At 45.8% G+C, this 22,500-nt stretch overlaps 1 protein-coding gene and 1 pseudogene across 1 annotated transcript in view; one reads left to right on the forward strand and one right to left on the reverse strand.

Moving 5' to 3' along the window:
• The window catches only part of LOC130128928 (cyclic AMP-responsive element-binding protein 5-like), a 14,224-nt pseudogene extending 3,867 nt beyond the window's left edge, over positions 1-10,357 (reverse strand).
• A 7,016-nt stretch (positions 10,358-17,373) lies between these two features.
• Positions 17,374-22,500, forward strand: part of jazf1a (JAZF zinc finger 1a) — a 14,374-nt gene continuing 9,247 nt past the window's right edge. Inside the window, exon 1 of the mRNA XM_056298854.1 lies at positions 17,374-17,614. Coding sequence (XP_056154829.1) covers positions 17,500-17,614 — 115 coding nt within the window. The 5' untranslated portion in view covers positions 17,374-17,499. The remainder of the gene's footprint in view (positions 17,615-22,500) is intronic.

Here is a 22,500-nt window from a genome sequence, read left to right on the forward strand (position 1 = left end):
GGGGGTGCTGACTCTGAGGCTGGTGCGGGTGTTGGAGCTGCAGCTGGGGCTTCAGCTGATGCTGGGGTTGGTGTTGGTTCAGATAAGACGACCCATTATGAGAAAGAGCCTGTGGCGGAAATTGGGTTGCACTAACAACTTTGAGCTGTACAGTACCTAAATCCAGATAATTCCATGTGTATTGTGTCTTGTACGGGGACGGAGATGATGTGTGAGTGTGTGTGCTTTTGTGTGTGAGTTTGTATTTATTTATGCGTGTGTGTTTGTGCGTTTGGTCTCTGTCTGTTTAATTACAGGGAGAGAATGTGATCGCCTGGTGTGTCTTTCCTGCCGCAGGTCAGATATCTGCAGTCATCTAATTGGGTTCTGTCGACCTTTATCTCTCTCACACGTAACTGTCACTCAAAACACAGAACCTGACAGACCTCACAATCAAATTGCTACCTATCCATTTCAAGGCACAAGTATGTGTTGTTTGTTAGTGTTGCTTTTTTCAATCCTGTCATTTCTCTTCTGCCGTAAGTGGTAGCTGGACACTTAATACTTAGTTTTGGCTGTTTTCTATGGGATTTGTCATGGTTTTGTAGTTCTACCTGCTTGTTGTTTTCCCTCTTCTTGTGCCTGGAGAAACTCTTCCTCAATCTCTTTGAAAAGGCCCACCTCGTCACAGTTTCGCAAGAATCGAGTTGGGGTTGGAGTCTGATCTGCAAACACACACAAACATATACCAAAATAAGAAAACCACATATATCGCCTTTTAGCCACAGTAGCCTCTCCAGTTTGAATTTATATGTTTGGAAAACTGTCATCCTGGCATCAAAGAGGAGACAAACGGGCCTCTCCTTCAGCCCTCTCTGTTGCTGCGATAAGATCAGTCTGCCTCTCTGCGTCGTCTAAACATGTAGGGGTGAAAGGTCAGCTGGTCTTTATTTTGACACGGGGTTTCCTGCAAGAAACACAACAGGCTGCAGAGGGGAGTAAGGAAGAGTAACCGGAGGGGTCAGAGGTCATACCGATGTTTACATCCAGACAGACAGCCGTTTCTATGGTTACAGACAGATTGTGAAAGTGTTTTGACCACAGATCTGTGCATTGTCTCATGGCAGTGCAAGTAGGAAGTGCACCATAAAATTCTTGGTTCCATCACAATTATCAGACATGGAGGTCTGATGCAGGATTTCCAGGTCGATTACAACCTGTTTTTCCTTAATTGTTGTGTAGTAGAACTGGAAAATTCATAATGTGACACATTATACATGTCCAGTTATGGATAATGCATACATTTTGACAATCCAATGGCTGGTTGCTACAGATCATGACATCAGTAACAATTTCCTGTCAAAGTGAATGCACTATATACACTGAATACATGAATTTTAATACCCAGCCATAGCTGCGTGGTCAAGTGTACTACCTCTGGAACATCTGTACCCCCTCACCACACACACACACACACACACACACACACACACACACACACACACACACACACACACACACACACACACACACACACACACACAGTGACCTTGGTTCAAATTCCATCAAAGCTTGACTGAAAAGACTGTCAGCTCTTAAAAAAAAACAGAGTAGAGTGCAGATCTCCACCAGGCATACATATTTCCCCTTCTACATGCACAGACGGATGCAGTGCCCAAGTTAACTGAACGGCAAATATGGGGAAAAAAGTGAATGTGCAACTCCCAAGCTAGAAAAAAAAAATCTACCAAAATGTTTTGTTTTCCGTCAGTCTGTGGATGTGCAGCCTCCAAGGTGGAATCTCACACGATAGTGACCAAGTCTAATATGACATGACAGAGATCAGGCTATCATAATTTCAAAGTCCTTATTAAAAGACTTCAAATAAGTTTAACCATTGCGGTTTTCGTGATATAAAATGAATCAAGGCAAATTGTTGCTCTGCGGATTGACTTTCATTCATGACACAACGGTAGGAAAACAGCTCAGCCATGGAAGGTGTTTTATTGTAGCTACTGAGATGGATTCCAGCTGAAACTATTGTAACCGGTTATTTTCTTGCCCGGGGCGGGATTCGATACGGGGTGTACTGCACCACAAGGCGACGTCACTAACCGCTCGGCTAAAGGGTCAGACCCGTTAACTAGGGGCTAACGTGTCTTATTAGTAGTTTACAGTCGTCACCCTCCCCGGAAGCGCGCCCTCGCCCTTTGTTATTCCCGCGCTCCGAAGAGACTTCTGAGGATCTGCACACTTCCGGATCCCACCGCTGCCACCAATGTAACCGGTTATTTTCTTGCCCGGTGCGGGATTCGATACGAGGTGTACTGCACCACAAGGCAACATCAGTAACCGCTCGGCTAAAGGGTCAGACTCGTTAGCTAGGGGCTAACGTGTCTTATTAGTAGTTTACACTATGATTAATTTTGCTCTTTAAATCAAAGAAGGTGAATCAGTTCATCTGGATACTTTTATTGACGGATACGTATCATCACTCATCTAAATGACCTCGTCAGTCTAAACTGACTGCAGGAATCCCTACCCTTATAAACAACATAACGACCAAAACCAACGATCAGTTTCATATGCAAATGACCCCCCCCCTTCCCGGTTCCGGGATGGTCGTTCCCTCTTAACTTAGACGACTCCATGTTCAAACCAGCGTTCCTCCCTATCAAGGGGGTGGGCATAAGAGTACATCTGTCACCATCTTACAATGCTGTGATTGCAAACATTCCCAAATCCTCTGTGAATAGTACACATGGCCATTATACCATAAAGGTCACGCCCATATTTGCATATGAAACTGGTCGTTGTGCCACTGTGTCGTTTATAAGGGCGGGGACATCTGCAGTCAATTTAGACTTAGAAGAGATCACTTGGATGAGTGATGACAGGTATCTGTCAATAAACGTTGTATCTAGATGAACTGATTTATCCTTATTTTCTTTTCTTACCTGGTTTATTGATCATGAATAAAGACATCTAGTCTTCAAATTACATTTTATAGCGGAGTTTTAACGTCGGAGACTATGGCACTTCCGTGTGGCGGCGATGTGAATTGTTTTTGGTTCATCCAGTGCTCCTCCATTTCTCCTGTGCTGAGATCAGCTGTGGATGATTTGCTGGCTTGCTAAATACGATCGTCTTCTCGTAATTATGTTTTAGTTTTGACGCTATCGCTGCCCGATCTAACGCGACTGTATAAGTGAGCCGCGCATGCGTACAGTTGATTTAAGGCTCTACGCCCCCTTTACGTACGAAAATAAATACATCAATTTCAAACGATGTGACGTCACTCCATATACCATGCGTCCTTTACGTTGGTGTGGACGTTAAGCAACACATCCATTCGAAGGCAGTTCAGAGTCAAAAATTTCTGACAACAAACGGTGGAGGAGGTCGTCGTCTGTTCCTGTGCTCGCGCGAGGTATTATCATAGATATGTTTAAATTTTCTCGCCCATTCGCAAAACCTCCCCTCGGAGTTCCGCCATTTTTAAAATGTCTTCGTCGTTTTTTGTTTTTTTTCCCAATTTTCTCCCCAATTTGTATCCGGCCAATTACCCAGCTTCTCTTGAGCCGTCCCGTCCGCTGCTCCACCTCCTCTCCGCCGATTCGGGGGCGCCCCGACCGACCAGAGGAGGCGCCAGTGCAGCGACCAGGACACATACCCACATCCGACTTCCCACCCGCAGACACGGCCAATTGTGTCTGTAGGGACGCCCGACCAAGCCGGAGGTAACACGGGGATTCGATCCGGCGATCCCGCGTTGGTAGGCAACGGAATAGACCGCTGCGCTACCCGGGCGCAAATGTCTTCGTCGTGTCTCGCTTGCTTGAACTAACAAGTCGTCGGAGGCTAAACTGCCTCCTACGACTTCCGGTGGTACTGCTCTGTACCGTCCGTATCCGTAAACTTTCAGAAAACGTGCACAAATACGGACGAAATGAACGCAGGGTACAGACAGAAGGCTCCGGCCGTATTTGTATACGTTTTTAACGCTGAGCATAAATGAACCTTTACAGATTGTGCGATTTGCGCCATCTCAGACGAAAGATGGCTAGCGCTAAACGCGGCGATATCTTGGTTGTGGCTCCAAAACGGTGGTCCTACGTCGCACTGTGAGACACGTTCAAAGACGGCCGTTATTACGGTCTGGCGACCGAAGATAACCTGGGATAAAACCTGGGACAATGTCAGACATTTAGGACGACCATCTCACAATGTGACCGCTGCTACGACCTACGTCTACTAACCAACCAATAGAAATGCAGCACGAAATGACGTACTGATCAACGCGACGCAAGAATCATAAGTGGCGCCAAACACAAACCAACAGACTGTTAGTAAATGTGACCCAAATGCGATGGATCCAACAAAAGGAACTAAAACGAGCTAACAAAACGAGCTGTGGCGACTATCGAAAAGGACTCGATTCCCGCTGGGCGTCATGTTGCTCTACCAGCTACATAGATTGATTTCACGCGCGGATGCGGCACGCACGCTGATGACATTTTTATGGACTTGCGTCGTAGCCTGCGATTCAGTAGGTGTTATCCATGGATGTATTAGTACGAGCTCTCTACGAGCGGTCATGTTGTGTCTCGGGAACGAGGATCTTTGCTTTGCTTTTTGGAACATTATCTTCATTGCTGGTTGGTATTGCCATTTGTATAAATACATCCATGGTTTCAAGTCCCAAGTAAGTGCCGCGGTAGTCTTATGCATCCATGAAGTCCGCTAGCATATATGGAAGGCCATTTGAGCAAATAACCTCTTAGACATTTCTTGTTTACAAAACATTAAAATGCGTGTTAACACGTAGAGTTTGGTAATATTATTACGCATTAACACAACAAATATTGACACGTTAACGTGCTGGTTGTGGCCAATGAGGGACCTTGAATCATGGCAGTCATACATATTCATGAAGAGGGTTGCGTCAGTGATGTCGCACAACAACGCAAGGGTGCACGTTGTGCATAAATTACTGATGTTAGCGTCTACGCACATGCTAGGCACTCGTTACAGACCCCCCGCAGGCACCTACGTATAGCGTAAAGGAAATGACGTGTATGAAACGTAAGCCAGGGTTGTAGTTAGAAGAAGCCAGTTTAAACTTTCAGCGGGAGACGGTGAAGTTTCAGAAGCAGAAGAAACGTTGATGGCGCTGCGCAACTTTCTTTCCAACTGCAATTGTGTTAACGTGTCAATATTTGTTGTGTTAAGGCATAAAAATATTACGTGTTTAATGTCAATATTTGTTGTGTTGAGGCGTAAAAATATTACGCGTTAACATGACCGAACTCTACATGTTAACACGCATTTTAATGCCCTGTAAACAAGAAATTTCTAAGGTTATTTGCTCGAATGGCCTTCCATAATTACTCCCATCATGCCTCTAGGCTAAGAGGACGAACACTACTGCGCATATTCAGTGGGCCCCATGTTCCCGGAAGTAACCCGGAAGTCGGAAACCTTTTCGGCGAATGCGCCAGGTGAGCAATTGTTTGGATACTCTTAGGTCATCTACCAATGTGAAAGGAGTGAACACTATACATCTGTACTCATCGGTGGTCTCATGCTATTGAGTTGGTATTGATGGCATCTTTATAATATGCATTCCCTCCCTCTGGCAAGTGGTTTACTTGTATCTGTTTATGTATGTATCTTTGTGTATAAATGTATCTTGTAATGTTTTGTAATTGCAAAAATAAAAAAAGGAATGAACAGGCGCCATTTTTAGTTCCGGCATCCTCTACCATGGTGTTATCCTACAGTCTACATACATCAAATTTGATGTCGCACCCAAGTTTATTAGATCCATATCGCACAGTGTGGCTTGCAATAAAGGAGTGTTAAAATCGCACAGTCTGTAGGAGGCATAATGCCTTTGCGAGCGACAGAAAGCAGCGTTGGACGAGCGAGCTAGGGAGTGAAGGAGGCGGCGATAGCGAGAACAAAACGTTTTTCGAAGGTTTTTAATCACTGACCACGAGGGGCTCTTCATCATACAGTCATACCTGCATATTTCTTTCGGCTGATAAGTCCAGTAGTTTGCGAGATTAACACACACACACAGTTATGAGAGGCCGTGTAGGCAACACACTCCCACACGTGCGGCCAAACGCATAATACCGGAGATAAAGAGGCAGAGGGTTCTATAATGGCTGCATCAGTATGTTTAGTCTAATTTGGTTTAGGATGCTGTACATGCTGCAACACGAGCGGCTCTGTAACGGAGCACTGTCTGCTATGTGAAGGAGGCCTGTATCGGGTTTATTTGATTTCATGCTGTATAACCTCAGTAAGATAGAAGGACGATATGGGGACCAAAGTGGGTTGGTAAATAAGGGAAACGTCTCTTAACTAAAGATTACAAGTAGAACAACGTCGCCACACACATGCTTTACAAAGAAATGTGTCTTGAGCACAAATATTTGTGAAATGCAGATCAAGCCCTTGGGAAGATGCAGGATGAAGGATTTGGCGACGTGCCACCGGCTGGCTCTGTCTGCACTGCTGTTGGTTGGTATCCCCTGTGTCGGTCTCACCTGTAAACGTGATGTCCGTCTTGATGGCAGGGAACTTGAGGGTCATCTCATGCTTGTGCCTGTGGATAATCAGGTGGTCTTCTGACTGGAAGCGCTGCAGCGCAAGCGGAGTGATCAAGGACGAATAAGGAGACAAACACAAACGCATAATGGGACACATTACACGAGAGATTCAGTTAAAGCAGTCGTGATGTGTGACAGCTGTTGACTAATTGATTACTATGGCCCTAGTCAATCGGGAGTATTCCAGAATATTAATTACTGCAAGAGGAACACTACATTGTCTTGAGTGTTGTAGGTCAGACTCCTTGGTATGTTTCCAGGAATCAGGAACACTTTATTTGTCATATTTTGGACATCTTATCTATGCATTGTCTCCATTAACAATATATCTACAAAGACGGCATTTTTTATTTCACTTGCAGAGACAGTTTCAGGGCCAAGGAGTTTATAAATTTCTTATTAAAGAGTCGAATTAATTACTCCGCAAAATCCTATGCCACATGACCCAGAAGTACAAATACTGCATGTGCAGACACACACACACACACACACACGCACACACACTTTCTGTTTGTTTATTTTCCTCTCACACACACACATAAATACATGTCACTGACCTGAGAGCAGCCTGGAGCGCCGCATAGGTAAGGTCTGTCCTGTGTGTCATTCATGACAGACAATAACCTGCCCAAAGAGAACAGAGGAGACATCATATCAACATGCTACATGATGAAATACCTCTCACTGGGTAGCATCTGAGAAGCTGAAGTAGCCTGTGGAATCAGAATCATATTCTATTCTATTCTATTCCTATGTTGTATAATGCCCTGAGTTAAATCTTTGAATGTAAAAATGTAATGCTCTTGTCCTTTAATCTGACTGGACTGCAGCAGGGACCAGGGCTGTGGCAGGTGCCGTGGATGATGGATGTTTCCCACTGAGAAGGAACCTTATCTCATGCAAAATGATCCTTTCAGCGTCTGTGGCTGTGCCACACATTAAGACGGCAGTTTTTAATGGCTGACGGCAACGCTGTAACTTATGTTTTATACTACCGTTGTTACTTTAAATGAGAAAATTACTAGATTCCATAGGGGGTTTATGCGTGCTTTGTTAGATGAGCATCACATGATGACATACTTCCTCTTCAATTGCACTGATGTTACAAGTGTGATTAAAACAAGCCACAACATCACAACAATACAAGGTATAAAGCAGAAAGAGAAACAAATAGAGCAAGAAAAAAAAAGATGGGAAAACTAGGTAAAGAAGATATCGTCAAAAATTAAAGAGACCCAGCAGGGTCCAGAAGCTAGCATGCTTGCGGCACTGATCTAAGCCTGACCCTGTTGACTCTAGTGGAGATATTAAAACATGGGAGCTACGGGGTTGGAGGGGAGGTAAGGGTTGATGACCAGTAATTATGACTTGGATGAAGTGCTGCTGTTAGCTGCCACTGCTGGCCCTTCATTTTCCGCTGAGACCGAGGGGACCGGTCAACTCCATGACCCCGGGCATTCCACAACGCCCTGTGTTGAATCGACGGGCCCAAGAAGACTCATACACTTACACAGAGGACACCGAGGTCAGGAGGGTGCAACCTTAACTGACCCCTCATTGACTTACAACCTCCCACTTGCACACACACTGATAATTGCAAAGTGCAATAATGTAGCATTGTTAGAGCGATATTGGGGATTTAACAGGTGCAGATGTTTATAATGATGATGATGTGATGATAATGATGGAGCCCATGATGAAAATATTGTCAAGACTGGTACCTGTGACTTTGATGGTATCCACTACTTGCATAATGAGGGGAGTTTGCTAATGCCACACTTTGAGATAATTCTAATATTAAATTTGTGTTTGCATGAAGCATCAAAGTGAGCAACATATCAAACTCAACAAAAGCTGAATTCCTAGTCAAAGTGTTCTTGGCAAATAAAACAAATTCTCATTCTAGACATAAACACACATGTGCACGCGGATACACATGTGCACACTTTCTTTCTCTCTCCCGCTCTCTCTCTCTCTCTCTCTCTCTCTCTCTCTCTGTCTCTCTCTCTCTCTCTCTCTCTCTCTCTCTCTCTCTCTCTCTCTCTCTCACACACACACACACACACACACACACACACACACACACACACACACACACACACACACACACACACACCTGCGCTTTCCGTGAGGGGAAGGCTGCTGAGAGCCTCAGCAGTAAGTGGGTCCTGATGTTATGGCAAAGAGCGAGAGCTTAAAGGAAGAAAGGGGAGAACAAGGGCAAAAGTATACACCTCCATAAGAAATGAATGGTCTGGGGGGGGTGGAGAGGGAAGGGGGATAGGAGAGAGGGATGGAAAGGGCAAGTGGAGGTGAGGGATGAGGAGAGAGAGAGAGAACGAGAGAGTGGGGAGGACATATGGGGAAGAGAAAAGAAGGAATGAGAATAGGAGGCGTCACAGGGAGGGTGGGTCGGGGGGGGATGTACTGTACTCCTAACAGGTTTGAGCCTGCCTCAGCCCCCATTTTCCACCCCTCCAGTACAGGCAAGAAGTGGTGACTTCATAGATGAGCGTTTGTGTGAAAGTGTGAGTAGTCATATATGTCTGTTTAGATAGATAGATCGATCGAGAGCTAGATAGATAGATAGATAGATAGATAGATAGATAGATAGATAGATAGATAGATAGATAGATAGATAGATAGATAGATAGATAGATGTAATGGGTCAGTAATTAACTACCGAGTAATTACTGAATTGCTATCATCATCAGCCATAACATCATCATCATCATCATCATCATCATCCGTTTAGACACCTAACAGTTGGGGCGACTATACGCCCCCCGCCCCCCCCCCCCCCACCACCGCAAACAGCAGGGAAGCATGCTATTAGCTTTCTTCTTTTCAGCAGCACTCCTCACAGATAAGCAGACTCAGCAAATTTCCAGCAAAACCTTCTGTCAATTTGGTTACTTCAATTGGCCTGCAGGATGACGTCACCCTTAATACATAAATCCAACAGGAAATCCAACAAAATGCAGCCAGAACACGATGGATTAACTCTAACGTTGTATAGCTTTTGAAAATTAAAAAGTTGGGGCGCTCTTGGATCCAAGTAGCAAATGGACGTTTTACTGTTTTTTTTTTTTACTTGTTTTTTTTTTAACCTATCGCTGTCATCGCTCTGGAGTCATGATCATCATATGGTCTCAACAGCTGGACTATACCTCTCCTTTTGTCGCTCTGACACACACACACACACACGCACGCACGCACGCACGCACGCACACACACACACACACACTAAAGAGTTGGAAAATCGCCGGCAAGCATTAGCTATATCCAAAATATTCACTGATCCAAACCTTTGTCTATTAAAAGTCTTTTGGGTTCCTCCAGTTGATAGACTCGAATGTCAGCATCATCTCGTCCGAACCAGTTTGAACTTCAGAGGAGCGGTTTTATAGGAAACAAGTCCTGCGGCAGACAGTCCCCGTATGGCTACAGAACATGACCCGATATGTATCTCTCCATAAGCAACCTGTCCGACTCATAAACAGCCCGACACGGCACGGCTGGGGAGTGCAGTCACACCCCCCAAATAGACTCTCACACTCAACTCGTCCGACCGATCAGCCAAAACGGGACAAGCGGTCCCGTTAACTTCTCCGCGGCGGTAGACGAAAAAAAGAAGAAGACGAAGGAAAAAAAAAGTATATTCCAAAAGTCTATCTGAGTCCGATAAACTGTCAGGCGGCGAAGCTTTTTACCGTTTAGTGGTCCGTCGCTTTGTGAATGAAAAAGTTAGTTGTGAAAGCTTACCTACAAGTGCAGACGACAAGCGGCACTGGGAGAGGAACCACGTTGGACTGGAACGAGATTACAATACATTCTATTTACAGAAGCATTACATCACCCCCGAGGTGACGTCACGTGGGATTCCTGAACTTCTAAATCATTGCGGTCCCGTTCAGAGGGGGCGGGTCTAATGAGCCCGGCAGTCGGGAGGAAGAAGTCTGACAGGCTGACAGACAGGCCGACACTAACTCGCATGCATACATACACACTACGTGACTGGACGAGGTGGGGGGAGGAGGAGGAGTTGGGGGAGGGGGCGGGGCTGGCAATGAAGCGGTGCCCCCCACTCATGCCCGTGGCAGGACACCCTAATCCTCGTATCAAGTTGTTCTTTTTTTTTTTAAGTCAGAATTTACTTTAACAACCGGATATCCTCAACCCTGTCATGCGCTATATGATGCGCGCTTACTGGACTGTTCAAAACGTTTCATCCAATGGACACACTGGATTGTACGTGCTGTCCCGACAAATAAAGATCGCCCATGACCATAATAGATGGCATATACTGAGTCCTAAAGAGTAAAGCAGATCTTTAAAAGTGTTATTAACAAGTAATAATACTAATACTAATAGTACTACTTCTACTATTAATACTACTACTAATAATATAATGATAATAAAAGGGCAAGTTTGCTGAGCACGGATGCTCTTCTTCAGCAACCTGCTTCACATTCGCACAGTTACGGGGAGTTTCCCAGCACAACCACAGTCTCTTACTGTAGGCCAATGACCAGCTCCGCTGGAGATGCTGGGGTCAAGTGCCTTGCTCAATGGCATTTCAACGTTGAGGGAGGGTAGAGCATCATTCATTTCCATCCCGGTCCAGATTTTACCTGTCGATCCGGTGTTCAAAAGCCCCCCTCCACTAACCGCCACTGCTGCCTCCTTCTTCTCCTTTCGTCTTGTTCCCTGTTTCCCAGGGGTCGCCATAGCGGAATCGACAGTTTCCATCGGTACCCTGGTGAGGGCACAACACCGATGGCGGTCTTGTCAATCCGCATAATGATCTGGCGAAATTTTACGTCGAATGCCCTTCCTGGCACAACCACTAACCCTATGGACGGGGGCACAGGTTAAACACTAGATGCCATCCCAGTATTCATGGACCTCCGCTTAGTAATATGCTTAAATTCAGCGGGTTGTCTCATCTGATCTGAGGTCGTAGTCCAATCATGGATGGCGTGCCACCTCTAGCTGCGCAATACAAATGCCCCCGGGCGTCCCTCTTAATCATGGCTCCAGTTCAGAGAAGAAAACCCACAAAACAGAACCGGCGTCCTATTCCATTATTCCTAGCTGAGGTATCCAGGCCACTGCTGCCTCCAAATAACAAAAAGCAAATAATAATTCATTTTTATCATCATCATCATCATCATAGGATTCATAACTTTGCCTTTTGACTCTCTGTTTCCCCACCTGATGGCAACAACTTGTACCCTGCCCCCCTTCCCACCTCACACTGCACTCCCACCATCAAGAGCCCCCTCACTAAATGGCCGCCAAGCCTGCACTACTGTGGGAGGGAGCTGCTCTCTCACCTGTGTTTTCAGGTGGAGTAACGGAGCTCCTCGGAGTAAATAAGTGATGAATAGGGAACAGAACAGACTTGTTTTGTTGAGTGGTGCACATTTGGCGATGTGCTGAGAGCTTTCTGAGCCCCAGAGAAAACGCCCTCGCTTTGTTATTGTGGCCTACTGAAAAAGATCATTTGTACCTGTTCCTGTTTGTCCTAACAGTCTTTCATACAAGCCCATCTAAATAGCCTTAAGTAAGGCAGATGAGTTTTATTATTTTTTTCATTTCTTTTTCCACTGAGTTTTTTTTTTTTACCAAATAGATATTTGCACATCGTCAAAATATTGTCTTTTCCCCGGGACCAGAGGGTGGGATGCTTATAATATGACCATGGAATGACACTGGACTTTGAAGCGGCATTAACCAAAAACACTGAGCAGGAATTCTCTCTGGTTGTAGAAAAGAACAGGAGATTTCCATTGCTTTAGAATACCAGAGTCATATTTGGTCCAGCTTTCCGGCCCTCCAGTCGTCCTGAGGCTAAACAGAGGAATCTGGTTTTGTTGTGATTGAAGTGTGAAACCAGACCAAACCCTACTGACTCATCCTCCACCAATCGCCCAGTGTATGCAAATTCCGGTGACCATGGCAACAGTGAAAACAGGAAATTGTAATCTCAGAGTGCAAGCCAAGCTCCTCCCTGTATATATATATGCATGTGAATCATTCAGTGTTGTTGCAGTGAAGGCGAGGGGAGTTTTAAAGGCCAAAGCCCATTTCTATGTGCTTATTCTTGTGTGGTGTTTGAGGTGAAATAGGGTTAGATAAGAAGAAGAAGAAGAAGAAGAAGTAAAGGCACAGTGTGGTCATGTTGGCATGCATGTCAATGATCCCTTGGGTGTTAAATTTGGTGAATAACAGTGAATAACAGGTACTAAAAGGTACAGATATTAAGAGACATCGCTTGTGTTCACAATATGCCCTTTTCTGCAATAAAGACGACATGTATTTCAATTGTAAATTGCAATCAGCAAGTGACAACTAACGGCTAAAACATTGTGTTGCAATGATGCAGTCCCTTTGGTGTAAGGTATGTCTGATCCATCATCTAAAACATAATCATTATCACGTGTATCATTGCATAAAATATCAAAATATAATTTTTCTCTGCTCTCCCGTGCACAGAACACACTTTCCTATGCAAGTGGCAATGAATCCAACTTAATTAAAACATCAAATGGAAATAAGAATATCAGTGGAGCAACAGCGCCCGAGACTCAACTAGTGCACAATATGGTGCAGCCTGGGTAATGAAGTCCTTTCTGTTTGATATTTAGAGAGGGTTTCGCTGTAATTAATTACAATAGATTAAACCAGAGCACATCTTTGGAGGGAGAGAACAGTGCAACGTGTAAAATTAGACACTAGAAGTGACGTTGAGCCCAGCAGGTGCATGACTGCAGCCAGTAAGTCTCTAGCCGGTGCCCTACAACAGACAGGACCACTGACACAACAACTACCTCTATAACTCAATGGCTATTACCAACCATTATCGCTTGGCATTTTAATGTTGGCTCAGCTTTTAAGAGCAAAAATGGCAGCTGTTTATGGTCCAGAGCTGCTCGCCCAGGAGCTGGTCATACTTGGTCTGATATCACCTTGTCTCTAAATATGTAGTGTGCATGGTCAAAAGTCAAACCAAAAAGGTCAAACAGACGCACTGACCTCAATCCACCTACAGCCATAGCGTCATCTTCAATGTGGAGTTGTGTTTCAAATGGTAATATCTGCTATTAATGAAAGATAACCTCTGAAAATGTAGATCAATAAATCATTGGGTTAGTCCCACGTTTATCTGGAAAAAGTAACCGGAATGAGAGTACACTTTTTAAAAAGATCACTTCTATTTTGTTTTTTGTAATCTAATATTGCCATCCCGGATTTCAGTTAGATTTATCACCCAACACTGTCCAAAAATATAGTACTTGCTGGAAAGACATATGCACTGTTTTGTGTGTGTGTGTGTGTGTGTGTGTGTGTGTGTGTGTGTGTGTGTGTGTGTGTGTGTGTGTGTGTGTGTGTGTGTGTGTGTGTGTGTGTGTGTATGTGATTTGGTTTTGAGTTTGTGAAGCCTGTGGAATAATAACGTGTTTACATCTGAGTTTTTATATTGTTCACTTAGAAGAGGTGCACCCCTATTGGCTGGGTGTTATCTGTCCTTAGCGGGGACCATGAAACCGAACCATGATAATCTGATAATCCATAGTACTCTGTAATCTATTCCACTCTGTAATCTGGCACAACATCCACAAACCCTGGCCCAATAAATCAGATGATGTCATGCGGCAGAAACTCAACAGGGCTTTCTCTTCACCCGCCCCCCCCCCTCTCTCTTTCTCCCTCCCTGTTGACAACAGATGCTAGCACTTCTCATTTACGTAATGGGGTTAAGAACTGCGTCACTGTCACAGCTCTGATGCGCCGTGTGTGTGTAACAAGAATGCTTACAATATGTTCAGTGTGTCGGTGTGTCCGTATGTAAGAGAGAACATCTGTGCTGGAATGATGATGTCACAGAATGTCTATACGATGTGTGTGTGAGCGCGTGCGCGTGCGCGTCTGGCCTAAAGGTTGCTAGTTCTGGTGCGTACTACGGCGTGTCACAGTGTTTTGTCATGCTGCATGTGTGTGCGCAAGTGTATGTTCACATGCCAGGATGGATGAGGGGCGGTTGGAAAAAAAAGCGACCATGTTCCTTGTCCTAAGGATGTTTGCCGAAGTCTCTGGCCGGTGGTTTATGACGGCCATTTTAACGCTCGATTAACAGCCCCGACGCAAGCCAAACGGCGCTGGCTAGCCGTGCCCAGTGATTTAAAGACATTCTCCCCTCTCTCTGGCAGCCAACGTACATAGATGCCGCACTGAGTCCTCTCCCATACACCACTGAGTCATGATGTAAGAACATTAATCAGTAAACTTTATGGATATAATTGATTCTGTTGTTAATGGCTTATGCAATATAAATATTCACACACGCGCGCACACACACATGTCTGCGGGCATGCAGTGGTACAAGGCCATCTCTGCTTGCTTGCTTTGGCTAGGCTCTGAAATGTACAATGGTCACTATGCTGCCAATCATGGTCATCACGTTTAAAAAAAAAATGTATCCATTATCCAAACCGCTTATCATGCTTTCAGGGTGGTGGGGATGCTGGAGCCTATCCCAGCAGTCATTGCGCGACAGGCGGGGAGACACCCTGGACAGGCCGCCAGGCCATCACAGAAAAAAAAAAAATCAACACACAAGGAATGATTTTAGGAATTTAAAAATATTCAATTGATGTCTTTTCCAAAAATACTCATAAACTCTTGCTTTAGGGCCCGAGTCAGGATAAAGTTTGGTACATTATCACAGAAATTCAATGACCTTAGACGCAGAATCCAACCATCCAGAATCCAATTATGGCAAATTTCCCCCACGTGGAGCCTACATCGTAACAAAAAAGCAAAACAATTGATCGTCGGAAAGATTTTAATCCAAATGTAATTTACCAAGCTGCAAACAACGGAACTGAGAAAAGTTTTTTTCCTTGGACGTTCAAGAACACATTAGTTTGTCCACATCTGCTCTTTTGAGAGCACGTCGTTTTGACACTTGGATGAACCTACCCCTCGAGGTTTTTAAATGAGCCCGATCTGGAGACGGTAGCCCAGTTTTCACAAGCGGTGATAATGAATTGGATCAAATTGTATTCTGAGTTATACGATGCAGATACAGTCTCAATTCATGATTACTATTTTGATTTACACAGCCTGTAATCGTATTCTCCCGGCCTAGTACCTAGATGCACTTCACCTTCATCAACCTCAGCAAGGCCAAAGACAGTGGTTATCTGTACTTGCGCCAGCTGGTAGGTGCCAACCTGGACGTACCTCTTGGGAAGCTTGCAGCAGGGCAGCCAGTTAGACCAAGCTGCTGACAAAGTGTGTCTCAGTCAGGAGGCGACTGCACTCTGCAGGAGAGGCCTTATGGAGAGCCAAATCTCCCATGACAAATATGAGTAGGAAGAAGGTGAGGGCAATTTGGTTACGTCCACCTTTGGATACAGACGGCAAAGGAAGACTGAATACCCAAATGGTGGTTAAACTTATTGGGGAGATGAATTACACTCAAGAGAAAAGATCTTGATGGCAGAGTTGTTTCTTTAATCTCTGCATGAGTTCACAGTTAGAGAGTTGTTGGCCAAGTATGATCACATATGAGGAATTTGACTTGGTATGATGCCCTTAGTAACACATAACATCCATCCATCCATCCATTATCCAAGCCGCTTATCCCAATCGGGGTCGCGGGATGCTGGAGCCTATCCCAGCAGTCATTGGGTGGCAGGCGGGGAGACACCCTGGACAGGCCACCAGTCTAACACAGGGCCGACACATTCACACCTAGGGACAATATGGTACATATAGCATACACATAACATGGTACACATAACATATACAGCAATAGAAGAGAAGTGCAAAAATAAAAGAGTGCTAAGTTAAAGGTTATGTACAAGATACCAAAAGCTAAAAATATAAGTATAAAATGAGAATATGAATGTGAGTGCAAATGCAGCATGCAGCATAAAGTATTGCAGAGTAGTAAATAATATTGCACAGGATCATTTAAATAAAATCGCACAGATCCTGTTACATAGATTACTGCACAAAGTCGTTACAGCACTATTTGTGTAAGGATGCACAAAACAAGAATACCCTTTCCCTGATTCATAGTGATGTGATGACACTTTTGTATATGTGGGTCAACAATGTTCACCTTCACAGACCCCCTATAGTATAGCCACCAGGGCTGTAGTCGGCCTAGTAAAAAGAGAGGAGTGGGTCTTTTCCCCCCTAAATAGCAGACCTTCCTATTCCAAGCATAGGATTCCTTATGCAAACCAGTCTTTGCACTACTATGGATATAAATACATGAAACATCATAGTATGCTAAACAGGCCCAATTCTAGATTATACAAATGGGGGGGGGGCACTTAGATGAGTGATGAAACGTTTCTCTTAATTAACGTTGTGTCCAGATGAACTGATTCAACTTTCTGTGATAGGCTAGAGAAAGGATCGCCTTATAAAGGATTCTTCAGGCTTAAAACTGTCGTCACATGGCAGTACACTTTGAGCTTGTTGTTAACACCACTGCAGCTTCATTGAATACGAGAACGGACTTTTCGGACGTTTAGTATTTTTTTGGGGTGGGGGGGTGGGGTTCACACACGCACGCACACACGCACACCCACGCAAGCCTCGACAACAGGTAAACAGAGAGTGACGTAGGCTCACGTCCCCCTTTCCCCTCCTCCTCTTTCCTCCTCACCGTCCCCACCCCCACCGGCCAGCCCGCCTCCCAGCTGCGTCCGCCGCTGTCTCGTCTGGCCGCCCGGTGTCTGCTCCGCTGCTCCCTGCTCTGCCCCGCTTCCCACCCCGGACCCTACAACGCCTACCTCCTCCTCCTACCGCCCAGACTCCCGCACACTACATATAAATCCACCCACCCCCGGCGAATGGTGAAAAACGTGTGAATATGACGGGCATCGCCGCCGCTTCTTTCTTCTCCAATTCCTGCAGGTTCGGGGGTTGCGGTCTCCAGTTCGAGTCCCTGGCCGAGCTCATCGTGCACATCGAGGACAATCACATCGGTGAGTCGGCCCGGGGGGAGACGGGAGGGAGGAGGAGGAGGAAGAGGAGGAGGGGAGGGGGAGACACGGAGCTAGCATGCTAGCGTGCTGTTAGCTCCGATCACGTTCCGCTTATGCCCGCCTTTGCTCTCCGCCCTGTTCGCTGCATATAATCGACAGCGATCGTTAATGGGATATGTCGATGGAGACGATGTGTGTGTGTGCGTGTGTGTGTGTGTGTGTGTGTGTGGTGTGGCGGTGGTCCTGTGTGTATTCCTTTATGTTTCATCGTTGTCGTTCCCGGTGGTTGCCGGTCCGCCAGGGCCGCGGAGATCTGCCCGTATGTAAAATGAGAATCCCGTGCAGGCAGCAGTCTCCCAGTCCGCGTTGACGTTTGCAGGCCCGTGTTGTTGCGGTGCAGCCGAGCTCCGGAGTGGATTCAGTCTTACGCTGATGAACCAAAACATTATGACCACCTGCCTAATATGCTGCTTGTCCTTCGTATGCCGCCAAAACAGCGCTGACCCGTCGAGGCATGGACTCTGCAAGACCCCTGAAGGGGGGGGGGGTCCTGTAGTTTCTGGCACCAAAACATTGGTAGAAGATCCTTCAAGTCTTGTAGGTTTCGAGGTGGAGCCGCTATGGATCGGACGTGTCGGCCCAGCACATCCCACAGATGCTCAATCGGATTGAGATCGGGAGAATTTGGAGGCCAGGGCAACACCTTCAACACTTCATCATGTTCCTCAAACCATTCCTGAACATTACATTAGATTACAGTCATTTAGCCGACGCTTTTATCCAAAGCCACTTACCACAAGTGCATTTAACGTAGGAAATCAGGAGAACTACTAGTCATCAGAGGTCGTAAGTGCATCTTCTCTCTAAACAAGCATCTAAGAGCAAAACCAGTGCTAAATTAAAAGCACGATATATATATATATATATATATATATATATATAAAATGAAAGTGATAAGAGCAAGTAACAGGGTAGTAGTTCTTAAAGAGGTGAGTTTTCAACCTACGCCGAAAGATGGGCAGCGACTCCGCTGTCCTGACCTCAGTGTGGAGTTCATCCCACCACTGGGGGGCCAGGACAGAACAGAGCCGTGACCGGGTCGATTGGCAGCAGGGGCCTCTGAGCGACGGGGCAACCAGGCGTCCCGAGGCAGCAGAGCGAAGTGGTCGGGCGGGGGTGTCGGGCTTGACCATGGCCTGGAGATAGGAAGGAGCTGTTCCTTTCACTGCCCTGTAGGCTAGCACCAGAGTCTTAAACTGGATGCGAGCAGCTACTGGGAGCCAGTGTAGGGACATGGGAAGGGGAGTTGTGGGAGAACTTAGGGCGGTTGAACACCAGACGAGCTGTAGCTTTCTGAACAAGCTCCAGAGGTCTGATGGCCGATGCCGGGGCGCCAGCAAGGAGGGGGTTGCCGTAGTACAGCTGGGAGATGACCATCAAACATCGTGTGCAGTGTGTCAGGGCGCATTATCCTGCTGAAGGAGGCCACTGCCATCAGGCACTCCCATTGCCATGAAGGGGTGTACCTGGTTGATGCCCACATGAATGGCTGGAGCCAGGATTTCCCGGCAGAACATTGCCCAGAGCATCACATCCTCTCCACCGGCTTGTCGTCTTTTCACAGTGCATCCTGGTGCCGTCATTTCCCCAGGTAAACGGCGCACACGTACACAGCCATCCACGTCATCAATAAGAAAACGGGACTCATTGGACCAAGTGACGTTCTTCCACTGCTCCAAGGTCTAGTACTGACGCTCGCATGCCAATTGTAGGTGCTTTTGATGGTGGACAGGGGTCATTATGGGGACTCTGACCTGTCTGTGGCTACAAAGCCCCCTTACACAGCAGGGTGCGGTGCACTGTGTTGTGACACATTCCTCCTGTAACCGTCCTGTGACTGGTGCCACGGTAGAACTTATATCATTTTGGACCAGACGGGATAGCCTTCTTGGCCCTCGTGCATTGATGAGCCTTGGGTGCCCAACACCTTTTAGCTGGTTTGTGGTTTGTCCCTCCTCGGACCACTGTCGGTAGGTACTCATCGCTGCTGACCAGGAGCAACCCACAAGCCTTGCCGTTTCAGAGATGCTTTGACCCAGTCATGTGGCCATAACAATTTGACCCTTGTCAAAGTCGCTCAGGTCTTTACTCCTGCCCATTTCTCCTGCATCCAACATGTTGACTATGAGAACTGACTGTTCGCTTCTCATCTATTCTATCCAGATCTTGACATGTGCACTTGTTTGGAGATGATTGCTATTCGGTTCGCCTGTGAGTGGTCATACTGTTTTGACTCATGACTGTATACTCATCTAAATCAACAGTGCAGTTGAATCGTAATTGATGCCGCGATGGCTGAAAGCAATTGTTCGATTCATCCAGTGACATGTTTATTCTTGTTTTAATTTTGTTCGTCGCTTGATTCTTGTGTTTTTTCCTTCCCCTCCCTCTCTCTCTTGCAAGTCTCAACTTGTTGCATTGTTCGAGTTTCTGCAGTGAGATATCTCTACCAGTAGAGCCTTTGGCAAGATGTGGCTGTTCGGGAATAACTTTTGCTAAATCCCAGAAAGTTGAATCAGTTCATCTGGACACAATGTTTATTAAGAGAAGCGTTTCATCGCTCATCTAAGTGACCTCTTCAGTCTAAACTGACTGCAGGTATCCCCACCCTTATAAACAATACAGCTGCATGACGACCAAAACCAGTGACCAGTTTCATGTGCAAATGTGGGTATGACCACTAACTAGAGTTTCAAAGGCCATGTGTACTATTGTTTATAAGGGGTGGGGATGCCTGCAGTCAGTTTAGACTGAAGAGGTCACTTAATTGAATGATGAAACGTATCTGTCAATAAACGTTGTATCCAGATGAATATCCAAAGGAGTTGAATCAAGTGCAACTGGACTTGGTATATATCCGTGAAGACGTTTCGCCTCTCATCCAAGAGGCTTCCTCAGTTCATGCCTTTCTGACTAGACGAAGCTAGTATCCAGATGAACTGATTCAGCCTTCTTTGATTCTCTTACCTGGATTATTGAGCATGCATCAAGACAACTAATTTATCGGTTTCGTATGAAAATTACCATGACCATTAACTAGACTAGGGAGGACACTGGTTTGAACGAGGAGTCAAAGAGGCCATCTATGTTAAGAGAGAACGACCACCCCTGAACCGGGGGGGGGGGGGCTAATAGTACATTCGTCACCATCTTACAATGCTGTGATTGCGTCCATTCCCCAATCGTCTGTGAATAGTACAAATGACCATTGAAACTCTAGTTAATGGTCACGCCCATGTTTGCATATGAAACTGATTTTTGGTTTCAGTCGTTATACGGTATTGTTTGTAAGGGTGGGGATACCTGCAGTCAGTTTAGACTGAAGAGGTCACTTAGATGAGTGATGGAACGTATCTGTCAATAAACGTTATGTCCAGATGAACTGATTCAACCTTCTTTGACTTTCTTACCTGGATTATTGAGCATGCATAAAGACAATGTCAGCATGCATTTTGTAGTCTTGTCGTGGTAGCTTTTGACCCCAAATCTCTTGGAGGAGGAAAACCCCACTGAGACACTGTGTGGTAAAACTTATAGTATAGACCCAATACTTTCTGGAAGACAGATCAGCCTCTATCTTCCAGTCCACTGATAGATCCACTATGGTGAATACGCCTGTTATCCCCTGTGGTGCATTGTAATAGAGATGGACGTAGGCAGTTGTGAACAGATGCCAATACTTAATGAATAACAAATTTTACTTGAGTTAATCATGATTCATGGCATTTATCCATTTTCAGGATTCTAGGGAAGGGGTGTATGTGTGTGTGTATGGGGTGGGGGGTGGCGGTGGTGGTAAATAGATGCTCCAGTGAGCCAGTCTCCATGGTAACTAGCTGTCATCGAAGGGGTTGAGGGCAGTTTATTGGCCGAGGGAGAGCACACCTGCTGCCTCGCTAACAAAGGATTCTCCCAAGGAGCGAGCTGTGGTTATAATGACACCAAGCAAGATGTCATCACATCAGGACCTGATGGATGAGAGAAGATGCGGGAGAGGGACGTTTTGTGTGTGTTTTGTATTTCACTTGGGAAAAGCGGTGTATGTGTGTGTGTGTGTTTGCTTTTGCGGATGTCTGTATGTTTGATAGTGGGGTTGCACGTGGACCCCCTTATTGTGATACCATATGGTCCGTGGACCACTTCCAGGATATTCATAGAGGGTAATGAAGACTGTCATGAATACCCACAAATGACCACGTGGTTATGTCTTATACTATCCACGTGACATAAAACTCACTCTCACGTCAACCTAATGTTATACTAATTTAGTAAAAAGGTACCGTGCTTCACCCCATGGAAATGGGGGGGGGGAGATTTCACCCCCACACACCTCCACCCCCCCGCCCCAAACCAAAACGCGTGCACGCGCGCACACACACACACACACACACACACACACACACACACACACACACATATGCACCCCATCTGGTTCTTAGTCTGACCTTTAACCTGAGCAGTCAGCTGAGCGGATCGAGGGGTCGCCAGTCATCGGAGGGGTTAAAGAGTTCCTCCTCTTCTGGCTTACAGTGAGTGATTGTTAGCAGAATGAAGCACACAGTCTAATCAATAGAGCTGTGAGATCAGTTACCACAGACATGGCAGATGGAGGGGACTGTGATAGGGTGAATGGGCGTGTGTGTCGTGGCGCTGGGACCCAGTTTGGTTTTGAGGTGGGGCTAAGGCCCGATCAGAAAACATCCAAAATATTCGCTAAAACTGATATGACCAAGCCCTTTCACTGTCTAGGTTATTTGTGAGAGACAGGTGTGATCATGGAGTGTTTGGATTATGGACTGTCCGTGGAGAGCATTCTGATGGAATAT

Source organism: Lampris incognitus, chromosome 18 (genome assembly GCF_029633865.1).
Source record: "Lampris incognitus isolate fLamInc1 chromosome 18, fLamInc1.hap2, whole genome shotgun sequence".
Taxonomy (NCBI): Eukaryota; Metazoa; Chordata; class Actinopteri; order Lampriformes; family Lampridae; genus Lampris; species Lampris incognitus.